This window comes from Quercus lobata, chromosome 3 (assembly GCF_001633185.2).
Source record: "Quercus lobata isolate SW786 chromosome 3, ValleyOak3.0 Primary Assembly, whole genome shotgun sequence".
Classification (NCBI taxonomy): Eukaryota; Viridiplantae; Streptophyta; class Magnoliopsida; order Fagales; family Fagaceae; genus Quercus; species Quercus lobata.
In genome coordinates this window covers 35,632,244-35,656,709 of record NC_044906.1, presented here as the reverse complement: position 1 = coordinate 35,656,709, position 24,466 = coordinate 35,632,244, and the positions used below count along the sequence as shown (strand labels likewise).

At 35.9% G+C, this 24,466-nt stretch overlaps 3 protein-coding genes across 3 annotated transcripts; 2 read left to right on the top strand and 1 right to left on the bottom strand.

Moving 5' to 3' along the window:
- The first annotated feature begins 1,057 nt into the window (after positions 1–1,057).
- Positions 1,058–1,957, top strand: LOC115979752 (serine/threonine-protein phosphatase 7 long form homolog). Its single transcript, XM_031101814.1, has 2 exons — positions 1,058–1,421; positions 1,813–1,957. Exons 1-2 carry the CDS (start codon positions 1,176–1,178, stop codon positions 1,897–1,899), a joined length of 333 nt encoding a protein of 110 aa, XP_030957674.1. The 5' UTR covers positions 1,058–1,175; the 3' UTR covers positions 1,900–1,957.
- A 7,997-nt stretch (positions 1,958–9,954) lies between these two features.
- On the top strand, positions 9,955–18,323 carry LOC115981890 (actin-histidine N-methyltransferase). The gene is made up of 5 exons (XM_031104317.1): positions 9,955–10,441; positions 15,174–15,340; positions 16,289–16,588; positions 16,702–16,965; positions 17,648–18,323. The coding sequence occupies exons 1-5, from the start codon at positions 10,120–10,122 to the stop codon at positions 18,020–18,022; spliced, it is 1,428 nt and encodes a 475-aa protein (XP_030960177.1). The 5' UTR covers positions 9,955–10,119; the 3' UTR covers positions 18,023–18,323.
- A 1,159-nt stretch (positions 18,324–19,482) lies between these two features.
- Positions 19,483–20,260, bottom strand: LOC115982055. The gene has a single exon (XM_031104545.1). The coding sequence runs from the start codon at positions 20,062–20,064 to the stop codon at positions 19,813–19,815; it is 252 nt and encodes an 83-aa protein (XP_030960405.1). The 5' UTR covers positions 20,065–20,260; the 3' UTR covers positions 19,483–19,812.
- Positions 20,261–24,466: the final 4,206 nt, after the last annotated feature.

The window sequence follows — 24,466 nt, the reverse complement described above, 5'->3', positions numbered from 1 at the left end:
CTGGGTAGAGAGCTTGACCACGGCCTAATTACAGCCTTAGTGGAGTGATGGCGGCCTGAGACTCACACCTTCCACATGCCACATGGTGAGATGACCATCACATTGTAGGTTGTGGAGGTGATTCTCGGGCTTCCTGTTGATGGTGACGCTGTAACAGGGAGCACATAGAAAACTTGGACGACTGTGTGCGAGGAGTTCCTTGGCTTTCGACCTATAACTCAAGACCAACATAAGGAACTGCATGGCCAAAGGATTCTCATCAAACGACTTTTGGAGCAAGTTGCTAATCCATTGCCACCTAATGCTAAAGAGGATGAGTTGCATAAGTACGCACGATGCTATATCCTAGTGCTACTGGGAGACACAATATTCATGGACAAATCCGGCGATAGGGTGAATCTAATGTGGGTGCAGCAGTTGGAAGACCTTCGCAACTCACGAAGGTACAGTTGGGGAAGTGATTGCCTTGCATGGTTGTACCGAGAGCTATGCAGGGCAAGCCATATGGACACTAGTCAAATCAGTGGATGCTTACTGTTGGTGCAGTATTGGGTATGGGCCAGGTTCCCCTATTTGTGCCTGGCAATTGAGCGTGGCCCACCAGTGGGCGCTTATGGTCCTCTAGCGCGTGGTCCTCTGTACCTGAAGTAAGTCTCTACCTTATAAGGATTGTTTCTTATTGTAGTGATATTATTAATTGAGTAAATATCTATAACATTATTGTAGTAGTTATATGTGATAACATTATAGTTTTAGTCATGACATTATCTTAGTAGGAAAGTTCTAAATATTGATCTTTTGTTCTTGATTGTTGTAGGTGGGCGTGGGTTCCAAACAAGAAAAACAGGCCTGCCCACATCTTTAGGGACAGGTATCGCCAGCAAATAGTTTCAATGTTGCCAAGCTAGGTATGAAAATGCCTTGTTTAACATGTTAACATATTTAGGAACAAGATATATGTTTGGTGAATTTTGAAATATAAACATAGTTGCCTAATGTGTTACGTACTTGTTTTTGGGCTACTGTAGGTGGTGTGGTAGCCGTATGAAGCCGATTTTGAGGACCTTCCGCCATGGTGCGTTGCAGGGAGGGCTGTGTGGACGGCAACGGTGCCGCTTGTATGTTTCCACCTAGTAGAGATACATACATCGGATCGTGTCGTTCGTCAATTTGGGATGATCCAAGAAATTCTCGCCGATGTTGACACTGACACCGTGCTTCATGCCATTGATTTGAGGGGGAAGGTGGGCGTTGATTGGATGTGGAAACATGCTCTGCATATCATAAATTGGGGTAACCACCTTCAACGGTGTTGTCAAGCAGTGCTTGGTGATATGCCTCCACAGCATGAGTACTTCGACTGGTTCAAAAGGGTGACTCGGAGGTTCATCGATGTTCCTGGTGCTACATTGATTCTAATGGTAACTTCTCCACATCTTCTACATATTATCGTACTTCTTAGCATTAAACCACTATTTATAAAACATGATATATGTGGTCCAATGTATGCTTAGCATCAAAGAAGTAGCTTAAAGTTGTTTTCTACTTAAGATTCCTTATAGAGAACTTTGTTTGTTTACCTTATAGAGAATTTTGTTGATTTCAAAATCTAATTTCAAAATCGAAGGTCATATTTCTTATTTCAGCCTTTAGAGTTATGGTATACATTCTTCTTCTCAATTTTTTATGGAATAACTTGAATTGCCCTACAAGTAGAGGGCCCATAAAACATTGATTGTTCATTCGTACATACATAAACTGGTTGTTGATTTCGTATTGCATTACTAATATACTTGGTTTTTCCATGTGCAGATTGAAGGATACCTCCGTTTGTTAAGCCGTCACCCGGTGGGCACGGAGGACCACCAAGACATTATTGATGTGCTGACTGCAGTGTAGGCGATTGGCCGTGTACGACCTCGGGACCCTGAGGTCCCGAATGAGGAGGCAGCTACTCCTGCGGCAGCAGCTACTTAGAGGCCAAGCACTACTGAGAGCCCAAGCACAAGCACAGCTCCTACTAGACGTCTGCCTGTTCGTACCTCTCGAGTTGTCCCTACCTCTGATCCCCCTCCACCCACCCCACATCCATCCCTTAGCCCCACAATCCCTTCACCCACCCTACATCCATCCTGTAGTCCCACCATCCGCCCATTGACTCCACATCCTTGTCTTGGGTTTGACATTCGTCCACCCACCCCACGGTCATTTCCCGAGGTGTCACCCATTCCATCCTTTGACTTGGGTATTCATCTAACCCCACCTGACATGCAGCAGGAGCCACCCTCCGACAGTATGTCTATTGGCCCTTCATCAGCCATCAACCCACCCCATGTTCATGTTGAGCAAGCTGGTGGGTTACCTGTTCAACAAAAAGGTCGCCGAAACGCATATCAAAGGCACCTCCTTGTGGGACAGGGGGGCACAAACATGGACACAACGCTGGGCCCGAGGCATCTGACGAAGGACATGCAAGACCTCCTCCTTATTATACGAGATGGCATAAGGTCCAAAAAAGGTAACTGAAATGATACATTTTCAAAGTTTATTTTACAATATATGAGCAGCTAAAAAGCATTATTTGTCATATAATAATTACTTAATCATTATGGTTTGTTCACTTGTTACTTTCATGAAGATGATGATGCTATGAAAAGGCCAAAAGCACTAAAATTCAAGTTCAGCACAATAAAAGTAGCAACAAATAACTTTTCTAATGCCAATAAGCTTGGAGAAGGCAGCTTTTAGGTCGATTTTGAAGTGGTTGGTAATGATTCTAACTTATTAATTTGTGATGTATTTAACTGCAGCCAATTAGAGGGGCTAAGCCTCATGAAGTTAGGGAGTTTGAAAATGTGTTGTATGATTATGTTGTTTATCAGGACCGTATCTATTTTTGAACTTTGCTCTGTACGTAGGGTCCAAGGAAACTTATGAAAAGGCTGATGAGGTTCTAAAGTAGGATATTTTGGATTGTTGGACGCCAGAAAATCACTATGGATGGACTGAATCTAAGTGTTAAACATTTCTAAATTTAGACCAACTATAATGATTTTCTGGAGTCCAACAGTCCAAGATATCCAACTTTAGAACCGCGTCAGCTTTTTCATCAATTTCCTTGGACCCTACCTCTGAGGTCCACGAAAATGGAGGTGTATCATAAGAAGTCGGGTAGGTGTATTCAATCGATAAGTTTTGGTGGGGAAGGAGTTGGAGCTAGCGTTGTTGCTGATGCGGAAGTTGGGAGTGGGAAACTTGTTGCTGTTGGAACACCCAACAAGGTGTGTAAAACGAGCTTGATGGGGCTTTACCCAATTTTACAATTGCTAGTCTATTTTGTTATGTAAAGGGTACATGCTGAGTACACTACTTGTGTACAAAAAAAACTGTCCTTTATTGCTGCATGCTTCAAGTTGAAACACTAAGGCTGTAAGTAATCCAAGGAAATATGGCATTGCCTTCTATTATCTCATGTTGCTATGTTGTCCATACATACGGTCAATAGAAATATGGTAATCATGACATATATCTATAATGTGGCATTAATAGAATTTCTGTGACAAACTTGAAATTGTTGCGATAAGACTTCGATGGTTGAGTTGTATGTACAGCACAAGCTTAAAGAAATACCATACCAGCATTTTTTTTTTTTTTGGCACAATGTAATTTTGTTTGTTCTACTCAACAATTACTCTTGATAAGGTTTCCTCTGGTATTATGGTACCCCATTTCTTTCAACCTCACCTCCCCCTATTTCATTATTTTCTCTTTTAGGTGTTTAAAATCTAGCCATTTCATTAAGATATTCATTAAGATGGAAAATATTTGCAATTAACCAGTTTATCCATTTGTTTTCCAATGGCTTGTTGCCATGTTAAAGGTCTGTATAGTCTGACTGATATTATATTTGTTTGGCCTCTGTGAAGTGCAGACCCTGATGTCTCACCTGCTTCTACTCCTCCTTCAAGCATTGGTTGGAATAGGAATATAATTCCGAAGGCTGCACCCCGTCATGAAACACCCAAGCCATTAACGCCTGGGGACCATTCTCCTGCTCAAGGTTTACAGAAAACTACATATTTCAGCTAGTTTGGAAAAATAAATTATGTTTTATCAGATGGTAAAATTTTTCCTAATATTATTTGTTATTTTTTGCTGTAGCTCCTTCCACACACAAAGATATGATTCATTCTGATTATTCTCCTGCACCATCTATTTTATCTCCTAAATCTCCATTAAATGAAGGGTATCATCTCCATTAAATGAAGAGTATCACATCTTAGGTTCTTCGCAAGTTTGAAAAACATTAAGGATGAGATTAAGTATATAATCTTTAGCCGGTTATGAACAAATGTAAGTATAGGTCTCATCATCAATAAATGACAATTATATAATGATACGTCTTGTATGCTAATTTATGGATTGTATAGAAGTTGCATTTGTAATTGCAATAAACTATAATTAACAACTTATTTAGCTTTTTACTGAAAGTGTGCTAAAATATATTTGCACTTTGAAAAAACAAATGAAAAAGTGAAAAAATGTGGGAATAGTTAGGTTTTTTTTTTTTTTTTTTTTTTTTTGATAGGGAAAAGTTAGGTTTTAAAAAGCTCCACATAAAGCTAAAAAGTTAAAATAAGAGTCTTTAATTTAGTCTTTTTTTGTGTTTATACAAGTGTCACTCTTTACCCATTACAGTTAGTCAGTCACAATGAAATACACAAACCTATCTTTTTAAGGCTTAAAGCTCTAGACATCAAACTTCCAAATATTTCACATCTTAGGTTCTTCGCTAGTCTGAAAAACATTAATGATGAGATCAAGTATATAATCTTTAGCCGGTTATGAACAAATGAAAGAGCAAAGCTCGTCATTAATATATGACAATTATGTAATGATATGTCTTGTATGCTAATTAATGGATATATATACATAAGTTGCATTTCGAATTGCAATATGTAGTCCTATAGTCAAATGGAAATCGAGTTTCTAAAACTTGATTTCCATTGAAGTGGCATTTTTGTAAATTGGTGTTGTAAATGGAAATCGAGTTTTAGAAACTCGATTTCCACTGGGGAATTTTTTTGTCCTGCTAACCCGAGAGTTCAAGACTGTTTAGGGGGAAATGTGAGAGCAAAAATTTCCCAGTGGAAATCGAGTTTGTAAAACTCGATTTCCATTTAAGTGGCATTTTTGTAAATTGGTGTTGTAATTTATTTACGATTATGCCACCTAAATGGAAATTGAGTTTTAGAAACTCGATTTCCACTGGGGGGAATTTTTTTTTTTTGTTTGTTTTGCAGTCCTGCAAGTGTAAACCAGAATTACTTTTTTCCCTTCCCCTGCAATAGTAAAATAGATCTAGAACACATCACATGGTCAGCGGTAAAGAAGTAGATACAAGCATAATCACCAGTCAAGGAGAGAGAACATCAGATGCAAACAATCGGATTCAAACAGTTACTATTCATGGGCATTATAGTTGCCCTTAGCACACAAAAACATTCAATACATTATCATCGGTTCAAACAAGGCCGCTGTGGTTGAAGTTGCCAAAGTAGTAGCTACATTGCCAATGCCATATCATTGCATTACAGGCAAAAGCTGCACAACGCAACTAATGTAACGAGTACAATGGATAGCAAATGTTCATTTAGAACAATATTTAGCAATAAACAAAATAACAACTAAGTTAATACAACATAGTCAACATAGTCGTCTAACACTTGTCCATACTGATACAACATAGTCTACATAGTCGCCTAGCACTTGTCCATACCGAACATAACCACAAGTCCCATGTACAATGCCATTCCAAAATCCAGTCTCCGCTCGCCTGACAAACATAAAAATACAGTTGTTAGTTTCCAAATGTGAAGAACAACAACCAAATGACATTCTGAGCATATTATATAAAAACAGTGACAACACTTGCCTAGTTTGCAGCACTACCACTTGTCGAAGCCCCATGGGAATTGGGACAGCATCTGCGGTTATGCCCCTCTTGATGACACACTCCACATCGTTGCCTTGGTTGAATCTCCCTCAAGTCCGGATCTTCCCTCCAGCTTCCCCGTTCTCGTTGTATCCCATCCATTTCATTCCTTAATCTTGACTTCACAGGACGACCTTTGCCCCGCAGCAACTGTGGGTCAGGCACCCACCGTGGTCCGCAAACATTCCTCCACAATGACTCTGATTTTGGCACCACAAAATGATGTGAATATGTTTGAATGGCGTTGTTCAAACTGTAACATGGGTCAATATAGCTAGTCGCATCGAGGTGCAGACCTTTAAGAACTTTAATTGCATGTGAACAAGGGATCTTCAAGTTTTGCCACTTTCCACAACCACATGTTTGCTCAATTACGTGCACTTCATGACTGTGGTTTCCCCCTCCACCTCTATGGTCATTATACGGGGTAACCACTTGATATACACCAATTTCATGATTAAAATTCCTCAGAGTGTGTCCTGCAGTTTTCTGCTCATTTTTGTTATAGATCTCCATTGCATAAAATTCCTCAGAGTGTGTCCTGCAGTTTTCTGCTCATTTTTGTTATAGATCTCCATTGCATAATCACTCCACACCTTACCTTGAGAGAGATCAGAAAGAATTTTTTCATATCGATCGTAGAAATATGCAACAAGTTTGGACCAAGTGAACTCAACCATTGCAGCAATGGACAAATCGCGGGCATCTTTAAGTACCCCATTAAAACACTCAGAGATATTGGTTGTCATTGCCCCGTAACGTCTTCCACCATCCTGTGACTGGGTCCATTTGTCAACATCCTCACTCATTAGATATGTGTATGGCATATAGCGTAGGATGTAGTGATCAGTAGGGTCTACACTCCTCAGTAAATTAATCTCGGCTTCTTTAATGGTTTGCATTATGGACGTGAATTTTGCCTCATGAGTCGCATATCCAGCTTTCAAGGCCAATGCCTTTAGAATCGGGTCCTCAAATTTTGTATTGAAGTTGCTAGCAACATGTCGAAGGCAATATCAGTGATATACCTGTTCTCTTCCGTCCTCACCTCTAGGCCACTCTCGAATGGCGCATCTGGTACCTTTATGTCGGTCAGAAATAATGCAAATGCCATCCTTACGAGCAGTGTGATTTTGTCGCAATTTTTCCACAATTTCTCATGCAACAAAATTAGAATCCATCATTTTACCGTCTCTTTGCAGGCCAAAGAGTATACAAGTGTGTGGACCCACATAAGACGTGACCACCCACAGACCATTAAGTTTAGCCTTCATGAATGCCCCAACGTACCACTTGCAGTTGTCGTCAGCGCATGCGACGCACAATTTTGTTTTGCTCGACCTTCGGGTTATAAAATTTCTATTATCATTTGCTGCGTATATTATCAATGCACGTTTCACCACCAATTTATTTGCAAAAGTCAACCCTTTACAAAAATCCATCCCATCTTGCCAAGTACAAACAAATGGTTCTAATAGAGGTGAAGGATCAAACATATTTTCCCAAGTATTTGCGTAGAATGAGTCGGGGGAGGTCTGTAGCCAATGGTCGTATTTGTATCACGCTGGATGCCAATATCATCGTCTGCATCACCTTCATCATGAAACTCCATATTTTCCTCTTCAAAATGGGGAACGACTTCATGGTCATCCACATCGTTCTTAAAGTCGCCTCGTTCAATCCTCTCTTCGTACTCATCCACACCATCAATACTTTCACCATCATTTGCAGCATGATCTTCGTCTTCGTCTTCGTCTTCATCTTCGACTTCGTCTTCGACTTCGTCTTCGTCTTCGTCTTCGACATAGTCTTCGTCTTCGTCATCCTCCTCTAAATGTGTCTCTTGACAATGGAGGGTTTCACCAGTATTTACAACATGATCTTGAGATGGGAGCATATAACCTCCCATTGTATACCCTTCCATTGCAGTGCATCCATCATCAAGGGCTGTAAATTGTAAAGACGTAGTTGTTTGTTGCACCATCTTAGTATCAACTTCCGCAAGCGGTTCTGAACTTATGTACAACTCAGCAGCATTTACTTGGGGCATTTTCTGGATCTTATTAAACATCATCTTCACATGTTTGTCTTCTTTAATCGCCATATACTCGTAATTTATCCGTTCATATAGGACTTCTTGTGGGTAACGATAAATAATCTTGATGTCATACCAAGCAGAGTTCAAATTCAATTCGTCCATTATTTTCAACTTCAAATCATTCAACGTCTTCAACTTACGACGTATCATCATGGGGTAGCATTGGATACCCGGCCCTGTAAATGGAAATCCCTCAATCCCCCCAGGATTGTCAAGGGCTCCACTGTAGTATACATTTATATCAATATTCTTCAGATGTTGTGAACCTATTAGAGAGTCAAGTATAATATGTTAGCGACATATTTTTTCTCTTTCATTTAACATCAATTACAAAACCTTTTCTATCTACTCAAAGTACAAAAATTACAAATTCTCACCCCACAATTGCATATACTCACCCCACATCACATACAAACACACTCAATCATTATCATTTCGTACTCAAACAAATAAAAAACTAAAAACAAAACTCACCCCCATTACAAAATTTCAACTCAGCTCTAACTAATATAAATAAAAATATCAAACGAAACAACAAGAAAAATAGCCATGATAAAAGCCTAACAATACAAATATATATCTACAATATTTTTTACTTGTTATAAAATCCTAGCAAATATATACATTAACTTGCAAAAATAGTCATGATAAAAGCCTAACAATACAAATATATATCTACAATATTTTTTACTTTGTATAAAATCCTAGCAAATATATACACTAACTTGCAAAAATAGTCATGATAAAAGCCTAACAATACAAATATATACCTAAATATATTTTTTACTTTTTATAAAATCCTAGCAAATATATACACGGGCAAATATAAAATCCTAGCAAATATAACTTGTTACAAACCCCACATTTTCATATTCACATACAAACACACTCAATCATTATCATTTGTTTCCAAAATAAAAAAAAATAAAAAATCATTAATTATACTCAAACAAAAAAAAAAAACTAAACACACAACTCACCCCATTACAAACCTTCAAATCATTCTATCAAAAGTATTAAAAAAAAATATCAAACCAAACAAAAAAATTAGTCATGATATACATACCCATAAAAAAACCTAACAATATATATATATATATATATAAATATATTATATGTAACTAACAACTAGAGAGATTGAGAAACCTTACTTGACATGAGGATGTGAAAATATGGAGGGTGAGTTTTATTTGAAGTTTGTAATGGGGTGAGTTTTGTATGAGAGTGAAAGAGAGAGATAGATAGTGAATTTTCTGCTGAAATGAAAATGACTGAGAGGAAGGATGTGGGTGCTAGCTGAATGTGTATACCTACAATGAGTGAGAGCATGTGCAAACTGCAAAGGCTGACTCCTGAGAAACCCAGACCAGACAAAACCAGCTGAACTGTGGGACCAAGACATGACCAGACATGATCAAAACAAGAGAGTTATTGTACTCCAAAATCGAGTTTCTGAGACTCGGTTTGACTATTAGCAAACCGAGTCTCTAAGACTCGAGATCAGTGTGTTAATGCCACACCAATGTCTTAATGTGGTCGGGCATGTGCACGAGGAAATCGAGTCTTAGAGACTCGATTTCCACGTGGACAAGCCACCTTGGATTTGCCCACGTCAGATTGGCTCAAATGCCACGGGGCATGTTCACGTGGAAATCGAGTCTTTAAGACTCGATTTCCAGGTGGACATTCCCCCTGGATTTCGCCAGATCACAATAGAAAACCAAGGCTTAAAGGCTCGAGATGCTAGAAAGTGAAAATCTTTGTAAACGGAGCCTACTAACTAGATGGTTACAATTTTAGGGCCGGTTGGCCATTTTGGCCTCAATAGTATCATCAGTATTACCAAATAAATAAAAGAAAAAAAAGAAGAAGAAAGAAATGTTATGAACCAACCAAATATAACAATCCTAGAATTTTTTTTTGATAATGAATAATCCTAGAATTTGATATCAAAGATTACTGGAATCAAACATTACAACGCGACCAAACGGCCCTAAATCAGGCTCCGTATATACGTAGGTCCAACATGGTTGCATCAAAGATTGTAATGGCGTCGCTGTCGCTGACCCACCGTCGTGCTCTAACGTGCGCCGTCACGGCCTCAGCCGCTTATCCTGCGCGCCTGGTGCCACACCCACCGGACCTCATCAAGTGGGTCAGGAAGGAAGGTGGGTTCGTGCACCAGGCTGTGAAGATAGCACAGCAGCACGATGAGACCATTGGTCTTGGACTCGTTGCCTCTGAAGATATCCCAAAAGGGTCTGACCTTATTGCTCTTCCTCATCACATTCCTTTGAGCTTTGAATTCGACCACTCTGTTTTGTCCAACTTGGCTCGTAAAGTTCCAGGTATGGCTTTTTGTTTTTGTTCATGTTTGTACATTTATTGCTTCAATTTGTGTTAAAGATTGTTTTTTTTTAAGATGTTTTGGTTTCTGGGTATCTGCATTTTACCATTTCTTCAAAGTTATAGACATAGAACTTAGTTGGGTTTCTTTGGAAATTCTTATGTGGATGATAATGGCTGATCTTTATATCAGCTTTGTTTCAATTTTGAGTCAAACAGTGTATACTGTCTTTATTTTAGAGGAAAGTGATGTACATTGGGCTGAGCATGGAAATTCTATAATGTGGACCTTTTGTTCATTTCAATAGTGAACTTAAATATCGTATTGTTACTAACAAAGAATCTATTAAGATTGAACTGGGGTTACTTTTCCCCTAATTAAACCAGATGAATGTAGGGACTGGGTTCCATGTCTCTATGGTTCAACCTGGTGTTCTAGGAATTCCAATTGAAGTTAATTCATTGTATAAAATACTAGCTGATTGGTATAGGTATGTGGGGCTGTCCATTGCATTTGAATGCTCAAAATACTAGTGTAGCATATAATGAGTTTGATTTTGTCATAAGATTGTCAACACTAGTGTAAAGGCTAACAGCAAGTGAACATGGGTGCTCTGTTTTGTTGCCTTAGTTTTGATTTGATCTTTGGTTCTTAAAATTTTAAGGCTCCTGTCAACTTAAATTTTAGAGTGTTTCATAATCCAGTTAACCTTGTGAACTACAATTTTGAGAAGTATAAGCTTATTGTCACAATTCTTAATGACCAAACTTTCAGTTAAACTCAGTCACTTGACCATTATTAGTGATGAATGTTCCTAAGTTGTGGCTAGTTTAGACACCAATTCAGTAAATCAACCAATATCCTTGCATATTTAGGATAATTGAAAACCACCAAAATTTCTAGTTCATGTTAGGTCCATATTTATCATGATAAAAGTAAGACTTAGGCCTCAAGGCTAAGTTTTTCTTGAATACTTCTGGGCTCGACTGACAATGTGACCCACGGTTAATATTCATTATTTTATCAAATAATTTTTGCTGGGCTCCACCTTGGCTAAGTAATACTTTAATACTTCTAATATATGTGTTGGTTTCATGTTTGTATTGTAAAAATATGGCATGAAATATCTAGATGAATGATAATGTAAAAGCAGCCTGCTTTACATCTGAACCCGAAAGTATCAGCAATAGAATTATTACTTGATGAGGAATTCTTGGATAATGTTAACGTATGCCTTTTGGAGTAATTAGAGCATATTTAGAGAGTATTTTAGCTGTCAGGTTTCTGGACTGACTTCAACCATGAGAGTTTATAAGGACTCATTTTCATTTAGTGGAATGAGCATTCTCTTTTACTAGACTTGGGGAAGTTAGAGCTTATAACTCCTAGGATCTTGTTGAGAATGTGTAGACTGTTCTTTTAGTTCCCTCTTATTTTCTCCTTTCTATTTGATGAATTTGGTGCTCATTGCTTTAGGTTTCATGAAAGCACGTGCCTATATGCATATCCAAATTATGTTAATGTAGAAGGTGGTCTTATGAGTGATACCGATTTGCATGTATATATTCCTTTCTAGTGAACTTTCAGTAGGGATTACGCTGTGAGAGGAGACTGATACTCTATCTTTAATCCATTAGAAAGTAGCTAAAAATGAATAGAGAAATGCTTACAGTAGTTGTAATAATTTCATTGTATGTGTAAATGACAATTTGGGTAATGGTAGATTTATGAAAGTGGAATAGAGATGTGTTTGGAAATGTGGGGATCAAAAAGAAGGCAGTACTGGGGGTGATAATGAAGGTAGATACAAAAGAAGCAACTGACTCAATATCTCCTTAAGACCGGGTGAGAGAGATGATGTTGTGAACTGAGAAATAAATTGATAATGTAGTCAATTCAAGATGACTAATCTCCTAAACTTGAGAGAGGAAGTAGATTTTTGGGTTAATTTTCTGCTTAATTCTCATTAATTCATTTAACGTACATAAATAGCCAAGGATGAGATAACCTCATCAACAAATCCTAAAACATAAGAACTAATCCTATACTAAAACATAGGAATTAAATTAAATACAAATAAATAACAATACTAATCTATCTAGGAAGATTTATTCTATCACTAAACTAAATTCAAATAATTTATCCAACACCTGGGTCATAACATTCCCTTCTGCTTCAAAATGAATCTTGTCACCATGGATACTTGCACCAATTCTTTAATCATTTTTGTGAATAGAAAAGCCTTGATTTTCATATCCTTAAACTCATCAGGAATGACAAATTCAATGTGTGAAATTAGAGTAGTTTTATTCAAAATCACAAGTAGATCCCTTTGATCTATTTTTTCTACTTCGTTGATCATTTGATCTTCAAATACAATTTTTGTGGCAAGTGCTCCCTCCAACGTATTACTTTCTTGAATTTTTGGTGGTTCTTTGATCACTGCCACTTGAATTGTTGGTTCTTGAATATTTGATTCTTGAACGGGTTGGACAAGATTTTTGAATGAATTTTCCATAGGAGCCTCCATTGGTACTGTCCGAAATTGATCTTGAAGGGCACATATGAATTCCACCCAATACTAATCTATTTAGGAAGATTTATTCTAGTGCACAGTGACAATTTCACTGTGCATCTTATGGATTATTGGGCAAGAATTCTTGCAAGTGGGTCGTGTACCCAAGGTTTACTTGACAGGGGTGGGTACACAAAGTGGTCTTGCCTTGAAGAGGTTCCTCATCATTAAAAAAAAAGGTTTTTTGGGGGGGGGGGGGGGGGAAGGAATGGTAGAATTTTGATGGTGCTGAATACCCTAATACAACAACAACAACAAAGCCTTAGTTCCAAAAATTTGGGGTTGGCTATGGATTCTCAATATACTAATAGTGGTCGGGTACATGTATTATTCTCCGGCATTTTATCTTATCTAAACTCATATTCTCTTGGTTTTTTGCCCCCCTCTTTTTTTGATAATTAAATTGTTACAACAAGTTGGGGGAGAGGGGATAGGGGATTTGAACCTTCATTTTTCTCATAAAAAGACCAAACAATGCCATTGAACTACAAGGCACTTGACAAGTCATACTCTTTCTTACTCCCAATTAATGTCTTTTTTCGCTACTTCTACTAGTGTTATTTTAGGCTTTCCTCTACCTCTTTTCGTCCCTTCAACTTAATTTTTTATTTATTTTTAAATAAAAAAGAAAAAAAAATCTTTGTGCTCTATGGTTGGATGAATACATTGGGTAGCATCCAATCATCTTTTTTTTTTCTTGATTTCTTAGCTAACTAACTAGTTTGAATCAAATTATTTTTACTTATAAAAAATGTAACAACTTCCGTTTAAAAGCTTCCATTCTTTTATAGTTTATCAAGCCTTTAGAAATCTTCATTTAACATTTAGAATATTAGGGATGCAAAGTTGAGTTTTCATAGGTAGGACCTTTTTTATTATTATTTTTTTTAATAACACTAGTAGAAGTAGTAAAATGACATGTTAGTTAAGGAGGTCATAGAGAGTATGATTTTGGATCAGATAGAATGGTAGAGCAAAATACATGTGAACAATCTTGACTAGTTCATTGAGTATCCATAGACGGCCCCATTATTTTGTGATGTAGCGTAGGCGTGTAGAAGCAGAATCTAAAACACACAAATACTACAACTCTTCCACTAAACCTAAGTTCTACAAGAACACTAGGCTAATAGGCACAGTAATAGAGAAAACCTCTCTAGCAAACTTTTATTCAAAAAACACATAACATAAATAACCTCTCTATAAAGAGTATTTATAAGAATAGAATTTCTCCTACTCCTTTTAAGAAAAGAAATAATAAACCTACTTCTATTTGAGAAAGGAAAAACAATTTAACTAGGAAAAGAAAAACAATTAAAATCCCAATTCAACTAGGAAAAGGATTTTAATTCAAAGTACTAGAGTAAATAAATCCTAATTCAAATAGGAAAAGGAAAACAATAAAAACTATTTGTTTCTTCATAACGTGATTTGTATCATTTTGGGTCCAAGGCTTTGTTGTGATTGTTTTCTTTTAATTATTATTATTATTATTAAATATCTGGACCACCACATCTGAGGGTTTTTTTAGAGAAGAGGAGTGTGGGGGGGGGGGGGGGGGGGTTGATGTCCAAGTTGTATTCCAGTATTCCACAATAATATGTCCTTTACTTGAGAATGTATGTTTGGATATCAGGTAATGGTGTAAGGCATATAATAAAAAAAAATTTCTTTGTTATTATCTTCTGTCCAGGAATCTGGCATACTGGATTTCTTGCAGAACAAAAACATGACACTTCCACCCTCTTAAGATTTGGTGATGTTTTAGAATCTTTAGAGGTCTCAGGCTCTAATATCATGGGATGTGTGAGTTAAATTATTAAGCAAAAAGAAAAAAAGGGGTTCACTTTGAAAACTTGTGTCTAGTGTTTACATTTTATTATTACTATAATAGCTTTCTTCCCCCTTTTTAAAATTTTACTGATGGTATTGTCTGTGAAACTCTGTTTAAGTTGTCTATTCAGTATTAAGTTTAGCTGTCATTTGTCTACCTTTGTGTTATAGTATGTCTAGCAATCTTCTCATAACATGAAATGCTACTGTATGATAGCTAGTAGGTTTCCTTACACAGTATAGGTTAGTAACTTCAAGTTGTGTAAATTAGGCTGTACTGAGTTTTGAATATGAGTAAATTGGACACTGTGGGAGCATTTGGCAGAGGAACTATGGGCAATGAAATTGGGTTTGAAGCTTCTGCAAGAAAGAGCAAAGGTTGGATCCTTCTGGTGGCCATACATCAGCAATCTCCCTGAAACTTACAGTATACCCATCTTCTTTCCTGGGGAGGACATAAGGAACTTGCAATATGCTCCTCTTCTTCACCAGGTATGTCATTTGAGCCAGCTTAAAAGACAAAATCATAATGTTTTAAAACCAAAACTGTGAACAGGCTAGGCAGGAAGCTGGAAAATCCACACAAATCCAATCTTTCTCTGTTCAGAGAATATGTTCCCTTGCTCTACTACCATTGCAGAATTCCTGTGTTATGCTTCTGCCCATGTTTTCTCTTAGTTATGTTTATTATATACACCTTTATAGTGTGACGTGAAACTTCAAAATGTCACATATACATGTTGAACATGCATGAGATGGTAGGAATGTCGAATATGTACTAGAGAGCGACTTAACATATGTAAAGGGTGTGCAACAAAGAAAGAAATGAGCATGTTGACTAATTCAGTATTAATCACTTTGCAAATTTGCCTTTTTGTTAAATTGATTAACAAAATTTTTGTAAGCACTTATGTGAGGCATACTGTGTTACATGTACTCTTTGCTTTGCTCTAGAGTACAAAGGAAGCGAATGAGCTCTAGCTCAAATGGCAACTCCTCCCCTTTAAAGAGTAGGGTGGAGTATCGCACACCCTTGGTATGATGGTCACTCTAGAAATATAAGTACTTATAGAGTGTGAGGAGGTAAGGGCCGGGGTTCAAGTCTCCAGGAGGGAGCTTCACACATATATACACTTAGATTATGCTAAATTAGAATTCTATCTTGTATATAAAAAAAAAAAAGAGTAGGGTGGAGTGTGAGTTCAACACCCACCCCAATGTGTGTACCTATCAATAAAAAAAATTAAAAAAAAGACTATTCCATAAATTTAGCTGGCTCTTTATTTTAAAGTTAGGGAATTGGACAATGCTGGTATTTAGGGACGTTTGTCTGTATCCAACACCTAAATCTGAGTTCTAATATATCATCTGTTGAGATTCTTTGAGTACATATTGAATTTGCAATTTTCTTTAAAGATGCTAGCAATCTTCTTCTACCAGGTAAACAAGAGATGCCGGTTTCTTCTTGACTTTGATCATGAAGTCAGACATGCGCTTGAAAATCTGAAACCAGATGATCACCCCTTTGGTGGCCAAAACGTAGATGCATCCTCCCTAGGATGGGCAATGTCAGCAGTCTCTTCTAGGGCATTTCGTTTGCATGGTAAAAAGTTTCTAGATGGAACCCACAACAATGTTCCCATGATGCTTCCTCTCATTGACATGTGCAACCATAGCTTCAATCCGAATTCCCAAATTGTTCAAGAACAAGGTGCAGGCAGCTTAAAGATACTAGTAAAGGCATGCTGCTCTCTCTTTTCTCTCCAATATTCTTTTAACCCATAAATCTTATTTGCTTATAAAAGTTGGATCACAGTTTTCTTTGCTGAACTTCTCCCTCTCTATAAAACCAGGTTGTGGCAGAAACAGCGATCAAACAAAATGATCCTTTAGTACTTAATTATGGCTGTTTAAACAATGATCTTTTCCTGCTTGATTATGGATTTGTGATACCCTCAAATCCCTATGACTGTATTGAACTCAAATATGATGGAGCTCTTTTGGATGCTGCAAGCATGGCTGCCGGAATTTCTTCACCCAACTTCTCTGCTCCAGCTCCATGGCAGAAAGAAATTTTATCCCAGCTAAATTTAGAAGGGGAAGCTCCCATTCTCAAGGTCTGTACTCTCCCTTAATATGATTTTTCCTCTTTTGGATTAATCTGTAACTAATTGAAATTTCTTTGCACTTACAATGGATTGAAGTAAGCTTTATTGTCTATTTTCTTCCTCAATTTTAGATCAAAGAAAATTCAATCATTTTGAACTTGCTCTATTTTTCCCTTCTGCTTGAATCTTGAAGTTGCGCTTGGTGTCATAAAATGAGAAAATGCTTTGGGGTTTGTCTTGAACTAATCATATCTGATCCTTTTTATGGGTATCCGCTGAATTCTGGCCGCAATAAGAATAAGTCTTGTTATTCATCACCATCCCTTAAGATTAAGACCATGTGCAGAATGTTTGACTCTATGTTTCAGCTTCAAGAACTTTGAATAAACTACCCTGTAAAGTATCCAAATAGAAACACTTATGTGGCTTGTTACTCATCAGGAAAACAACAAAAAATCTGTTGATTTTTGACAATCAAAAGGGTAATGAACAAGCCTGGTCTCACTGCATATCCAACTTGTAAAGCTTGTAAAGCTGTAAAGCTGTTTGCAAACTTGTAAAGCTGTTTGCTCTTACTGGCTTTTCACAATGCATAAGTTGGAGCCTTACCACCAAACTGATCACCTTATAAAAATTTCCTCTTTAAAGTTTTAAAATGATCATTTCATGTGTCCATTTTGTTTTTAAACAGGTAAGCCTGGGAGGTCCAGAATTAGTAGAGGGCCGCTTATTGGCAGCCTTAAGAGCTCTCCTAGCTATTGACATGGAAACAGTGCACAAGCATGATTTGAACACACTAAAATCTTTATCTGCTGAAGCTCCTCTTGGTATTGCAAATGAAGTAGCTGCTTTCCGCACCATTATTGCGCTCTGTGTGATTGCATTAGGACACTTCCCCACCAAAATAATGGATGATGAATCCCTTTTGAAGCAGGGTGTCTCAGGTTCAACTGAGTTGGCCATCCAATTCAGAATGCAGAAGAAATCTTTGATTATAGATGTGATGAGAAATCTCACTAGGAGGGTGAAGTCACTCTCATCAAAAGGAGCAACAGCTCAGGGCTAATTTGTTATGGTGGAAGTCATTTTCATGGTGGCTTGTTTGCTCTCAATAATCTCACTATTCTGAAATTGTCATGTATGTTGTCACTACTCATTTGTTCCTTTTACCTTTCTTGTGATTTTTATTGCCTTTATCCTCTTTAGTAACCTGATGATTATGTTTCTAGAAAATTTTGACTGTTTTACTGGTGATACCTCCTAGCTCGGTTCTGTTTTAATCTGGTCTTGATTAAACTTGTACTCTCTATTCTAGTTATCCGTACGCCATTATAAAGCAAATTACCGAACCAGCTTTTAAATTTGTTTACATGTAGCCTTGTAAAGATCTAATTAGTGGAAAGGAATAAGTTTTTTGGGTTTCTTTTTTCAAAAACACTATGGAGCAGATACCATTTCACAGATGCACGACCAATAAATAAATAAATAAATAAATAAATAGATAATAAAAAAGAAAGTAGCAGGTTGGTTTGTGCTGCACCAGCAATGAAATAATGCAAATTATGAGTTACAAGCTTGTGTGCAGTTGATGCATGCATGCGTACATGCCTGAGTATTGGCTTGCATTCTCAAATTCAGAAAACCACAGGAAAATTTTGGAGTGAAATGGTTGCAGGAAAATTTTGGAGCCTGTTGTATGTGGGGTGGGGGTGGAGTATCTTTGTGTTTTAAGTTATGGCATACCAATTATGTTAAGGAAACAAAGTGGGTTAATAGCTTACGTATACTGTATCTGTAACACTTTTTTACCAACTTTTTCACTTTGTATGATTGGTTATTGGTGTAAAGGTTTTTGTATTTTTCCAACCTATCTTTCCTCTACCGGATTTATATCTTGGACGAATGACTTGCTAATTAAGATTGAGTTTTGCTTCCTCGACATGATTCGATTATTATTCCTTGGTGTGGAAGGAAGTAATTCTTGACATATTTTAGTGCTTCAAGGTAATCCACAAGTGCTTTTTAAGTATTACAGAAAAGTTTATGATAAAAGATACTAAAAATTATGCAAATAGGTACCGTAGGCACCCCCCCCGCGGGTGTCTTTCCTTTTTTTTTTGGGGATAATTAGTGGAGGCAAAAAAAATAAAGCGATGACTCTATATGCATACAAGTCTTAAGGAGAAAATGAATTATAGAATATAAAAAATATAGAATAAATAAGGTATATATGGTGAGAAAATAAATGTTAAACCAAACCAATACGAGAAAATAGTGGTGGGGGTTCGTATTCTCAAATTTGCAGGCCAATTAAAAAAAAAAAAAAAAAAAAACCTTAATGTCCGAAACTGTGAATTGTGCATATGTATTGAGAAAAAATAGTAAGTTTCTATTGAAAGTTTTACTGATTATGAGAGAGGAAGTTGAGTTAATTTGAATTGTAAGTTTTATTAATCATGAGGCGCAGAGAAAGTTCAGTTAATTGTATTGAAAGTTTAACTAAGAGAGAGAGAGAGAGAGAATCAATTAAGGTAGAACAAAATCCTGGTATTCCATCACAATCTGCAAAACTTGAATGAAACAGAAGCCATCTCAGTCCATCCAAAGTAAGAGAAAGCATGGAAGTATGGAACTATATTAGTCCATCACATAAGACTTTCACCATATCCTAATATTCCCACCAGATCCTAAAATCAACTATATGTACAACAACTGAAATAAACCCCAAAACACAGAACCTGGTGGGTTCCGAAAAAAACAAAAACAAAACAAAGGAAGAGTTCCTAAGTCTATAACTATAGATACCACCATGACCATAACCACACAGTACATGGGAATCCATATAATCATGTACCGCTAAACTGAGATAGGTCTCTTAGCCAATCCCAGTGGGGAAGGTGACCTCTGCCTTGTAAATCCTCGGAGAAGAACACGTCTCATCTCTGGCTCCTGCAGTGAAGGGTGCATGATTTTCTCTATTTCTTGCTTGATCTTTATCACTTGGAGGTGAACTGGAACACCCATATTATACTCATCTCCTTCTATACTCTTCATGTTCCTCTTGTTTTCTTCCTTGTTGTTGTTGAGAATATTCTTGTGCTGCTCCATCTCTGGCCAAAAGCTTCACGCAAAAACTAAACAATCACACACACACAGCTTTCTTTCTTTTTCTACAGGTACAAGGAACTCTCACACCTTATAGGAACCTTGTGTATTGGTTTATGAGGTGTTGTTATAAACGTAGGTGAATACTTTATATATGGAAAGAGAGGAAAGAGACACACGATTCCTTCATGAATACTGTGGAAGTTAACAAGGAAGGTGATTGACAAAAGTGGTAAAACTTTTGTGTATTTTTGGATCAATTTCAATACGAATCCTTTGAACCTTGTGAGATATCCATTATTTTCTACCAAAATTGGCCCACATGGCCATCAGAATTACCATACTTGGCCCGTCAAGTGTCAACAGGTCAATGACCCCCCTTTGGTTTTTGATCACATGAGATTCGAATCCCCATATTTGTCTATTCCACGATTTATGCATTTATTAATTTGGTCATCACAAATTTAAGACACATGTGGTCCATTGTTTGGACGGTTTGGTTAACTATATTAAAATTATTATATGCAAAAAATAAATTTCTTTATTGGTTATTTTTTTGGGGTATACAAATTAATTGCTAACTTAACAAGTGGTGGTAGAGAATATGGGTTTGAGTTAACTTATCTGCTAAACTTTTTTACCATGAAATAAAGGATTAGGATTTCAATTCCGCCAACAAAAGAAAAAAAAAAATAGTGTTTTAACTTTTTTAATCTGATATAAATAACAATTATGTTGAAGTAGACACTATTCTTATCACATTTATAAAAGAATAAAATAAAAAAGTGGATGTAGATTGAGTAAAGTTTACGTGTTATATTAAATCACATTTATATTGTTTAATGGATTAATCTAAACATGTAGTTGAGCAATTTTTGGTCAAAGAATAGTAGCAAGGGGCAAGTAGGAAAAGAGGATGGGTGATTGGGTGCGCAGCCAACTGCTTTTTACACTTATTTGAAGAAGCCTTCATTTGACTCGAGCACCCATTAAATAAATAAATAAATTGTTGACATTTTAAATCAAAATTTGGTAAATAATGCAACTGTTCTCATTTGGATTAGACCTGCCTCTCATTGCTCAAGTAAAATTAGGGGTCCTAACTCCTAATTGCAGTTAATTATCACACATAGGTTATATAAAAAGTACTTATACTAGCTTATTAGTAAGTCCTGGTCAGCCAAAAAAAACAGGTCCAGATCCGTAGTTTGAAAAATTTCCCAAGAGTTATCCCAAAATGGATATGGACTGGAAAAATTATGGATTTAATTTTTTTTTTTAAAGTTAAAAAAAAAAAAGAAAGGCTAATATCAGCTAAGTAGGTAATCATATAATGGAGTAAACAAAATTGGTGATGACTGGCGATTTTGCCAAATTTGATTTAGTGCCAACTTAATTTTTTTTTACTCAAGAGATAGAAGCTAGGATATATATAAAGTCTTTTGAGAAAGAAATAAATTTATATAATTTAATATTTTTTTATGAAATATAATTTAATAAATAATATTTTGCTATGGAAGAGAGGGAGTTTGAACTCTAAAAGATAGGAGAAAATTGGCCATTGCCCCTTTCGCGCAAAAAATCCAGCATTTTGCCCCATTTTCCAAACTAATTAGGGAAATGCCTTTATTTTGAAACTTGATTTTCTCAAAATCGAGTATGGGGCGATCAAACTTAAAAAAAAAAAAAAAAAAAAAAAAAAAAGTTCCATTTAAAACGCCACTATAGGGCTCCTTGAACGCAGCTATAGGTATGGGGATGATCAAACTTAAAAAAAAAAAAAAAAAATGAATGGAACTCGAGCTCCATGAACTTGAGTTCCATGCAATTTTTTTTTTTTTTTTTTAATTTTCAGTTTATTATAACTCAATTGTCCAAAAATCGAGTTTTAAATTGAAACTCAATTTTTAGAAAATCAAGTTTCAAAATAGGGGCATTTCTCTAATTAGTTTAGGAAAGAGGGCAAAATGCTGGATTTAAAAAAAAAAAAAAGGGAATAAGCCCATTTTCTCCCTAAAAGTATCTTAGTTGGAAACATTAAAAAAAAAAAATGTCAATATATCAATTAAGTAGGTAACTATATAATGGAGTAAACAAAATTGGTGATGACGGTCGATTTTGCCAAATTTGGTTTAGTGCCTACTTAATTTTTTACTCAAAAGATAGAAGCTTAGATATATATAAATTCTTTTTAAGAAAGAAATATATTTATATAATTTAATAGTTTGCTACGGAAGAAAGGGAGTTTAAACTCTAGAAGATATCTTAATTGGAAACATTAAAAAAAAAAAAAAGTCAATTGAGGTACAACGCTCTTGTGCATTAAAAATTAAATTAGATATTAAATAACTTAATATTTCAGTAGGACTTTGAGGAGGATGTTTGAATTATAATAAAATGCCATAAAAAATTAAAAGATTATTTTAGCATTTACAAATAAAAAGTCAAATAATAAATCGCAAAGCAAACAAAAGTGATATTGGCTGTTCTTATTATTATTTATTATTGACATTAATATCTATTGAAATATAATAAAAGTTAAATCTTCTATTTTTTATTTTATTTTATTTTTTTTGAGAAGAGCATGTTGGGTTTACATATTGTACATCATACAACTTGCTTATGTCATTTGACTCACAATAAATACATCGACACTATAAAGATAATTTGTTCAGATTCTCAAAAAAGATAATACGATCTAAGTAAAGTTTTATGAACTTTTTCTTTTTGGAGAAATTAAAAAGAAAAATATTTATAGCCACGACAAAATTTCAGTCTCAAAACTTTAAAATTGGTTATATATCCTAAGCATATTAATTGGGGTTGGCCACATCTATAATTTAACCCTTTAAAAAAAAAAAAAAAAATTTGGGTGCTAACATGAATGTTCAAACTCCAAAATTTTTTGCAAGGAAGTCAATTCCATACCGTACCAGCTGGTATGGCTGGTATATACCGTACTGGTCAGTGCACCGGTATAGATGACCCCCTTGTTTCGTACCAGAAAAAATACCGGCCATACCGGCTACGTACCGGCAAAATCCGACTGTTTCGCCCAGTAAATGGATACCGGGCCGAAACAGGAAAAGTCTCATTTGTAAGGAAAGAAAATAGAGAAGGAGAAAAGGAAGAAGATGATGACGAAGCAGGGGTGGCACCGTGAATCAACTGCTTCTTCTTCTTCTTCTTCTTCTTCTTTCCTTTTTTTCTTCTTCTTCTCTGTCGGTCTATTTGTCTCCCTCTCTTTTTTTTTTTTTTTTTTTTTTTTTGTTGGACCTTTTTTTCTTCTTCTTCTCTATCGGTCTGTCTATCTCCCTCTTTTTTTTTTTTTTTTTTTTTTTTTTTTGCTGAACTTTGTTATGTATGTGGTCTGGTTTCTCACTTTCTCTTTCTTTGTTTTGTATTTGTTTTTGAAGTTTCCTAAGCTCTCCACGTGACTACAGTACACTGACACTAGCTGCCAACCATTAGAAATATTGAAAGCTTTTAATTTTTGAATAAAAGATGAGCTCTCCATCACTTCTTTCCAACTTTGGCCTTTAAGTCCAAATGATGTGACATACTGTATGTGTATTGCCATATTGTCACGGTATTGCAACAAATTTATATTTAGAACAATGCTAATATTACAACATTTTAAACAATTTTTGTCATAATTTGTCATGTGAGGAGTTGTGAGTGATGAAAATGTGAACCCACATACACTCAAAATTTTTTTCACCCCTTACAACTTATCATATAAGGAGTTGTGGTAAAAGTTAATAACTCAATAAAAAAATATAAAAATTTGCCAATGTGATATATTGAGTTATTAGAAATATAACTTTGTATATTGTATAAAATAGTAAAAAATAGCAGTAAATCCGAAATGGTATACCGGTATTGACCGGTATTCGAAATATATCGTACCACTGGACCAAACCGGTACAACCTCCGGTACGGTATTGACTTCCTTGATTTTTTGAACACCTAAGTATTCTCTCAAATGATTCTAAAAAAATAATGGTATTCTCTCACGTGCATGTGTAGTCTCCTAGTATCCTAAGATGCTTGCTAGAAGTTGAAGACAATTGTGCGATTGATATCAGCTTATTTAGCTTTTACTAATTGCTTTTTATTGAAAGTGTGATAAAATATACTTGTACTTTGAAAAAGTGAGAAAAAAAAAATGAAATTTTAAAAAAAATTGTACATAAAAGCAAAAGGTTAAAAACCTTTTTTTTTTTGTTTGGAGAAACAAACACATACACACAAATGAGAGGAAAATAAGTTATAAGCTCAAGCCAAATAGATCCAGTGGCGGAGCCACTTGATGACCAAGGGGGGCCTAGGCTCCCCCAAAATTTTTGAAAAAATTAATTAATTTTTTTGAAAATATCTTAAATAATTTGATAATTTTTAAATA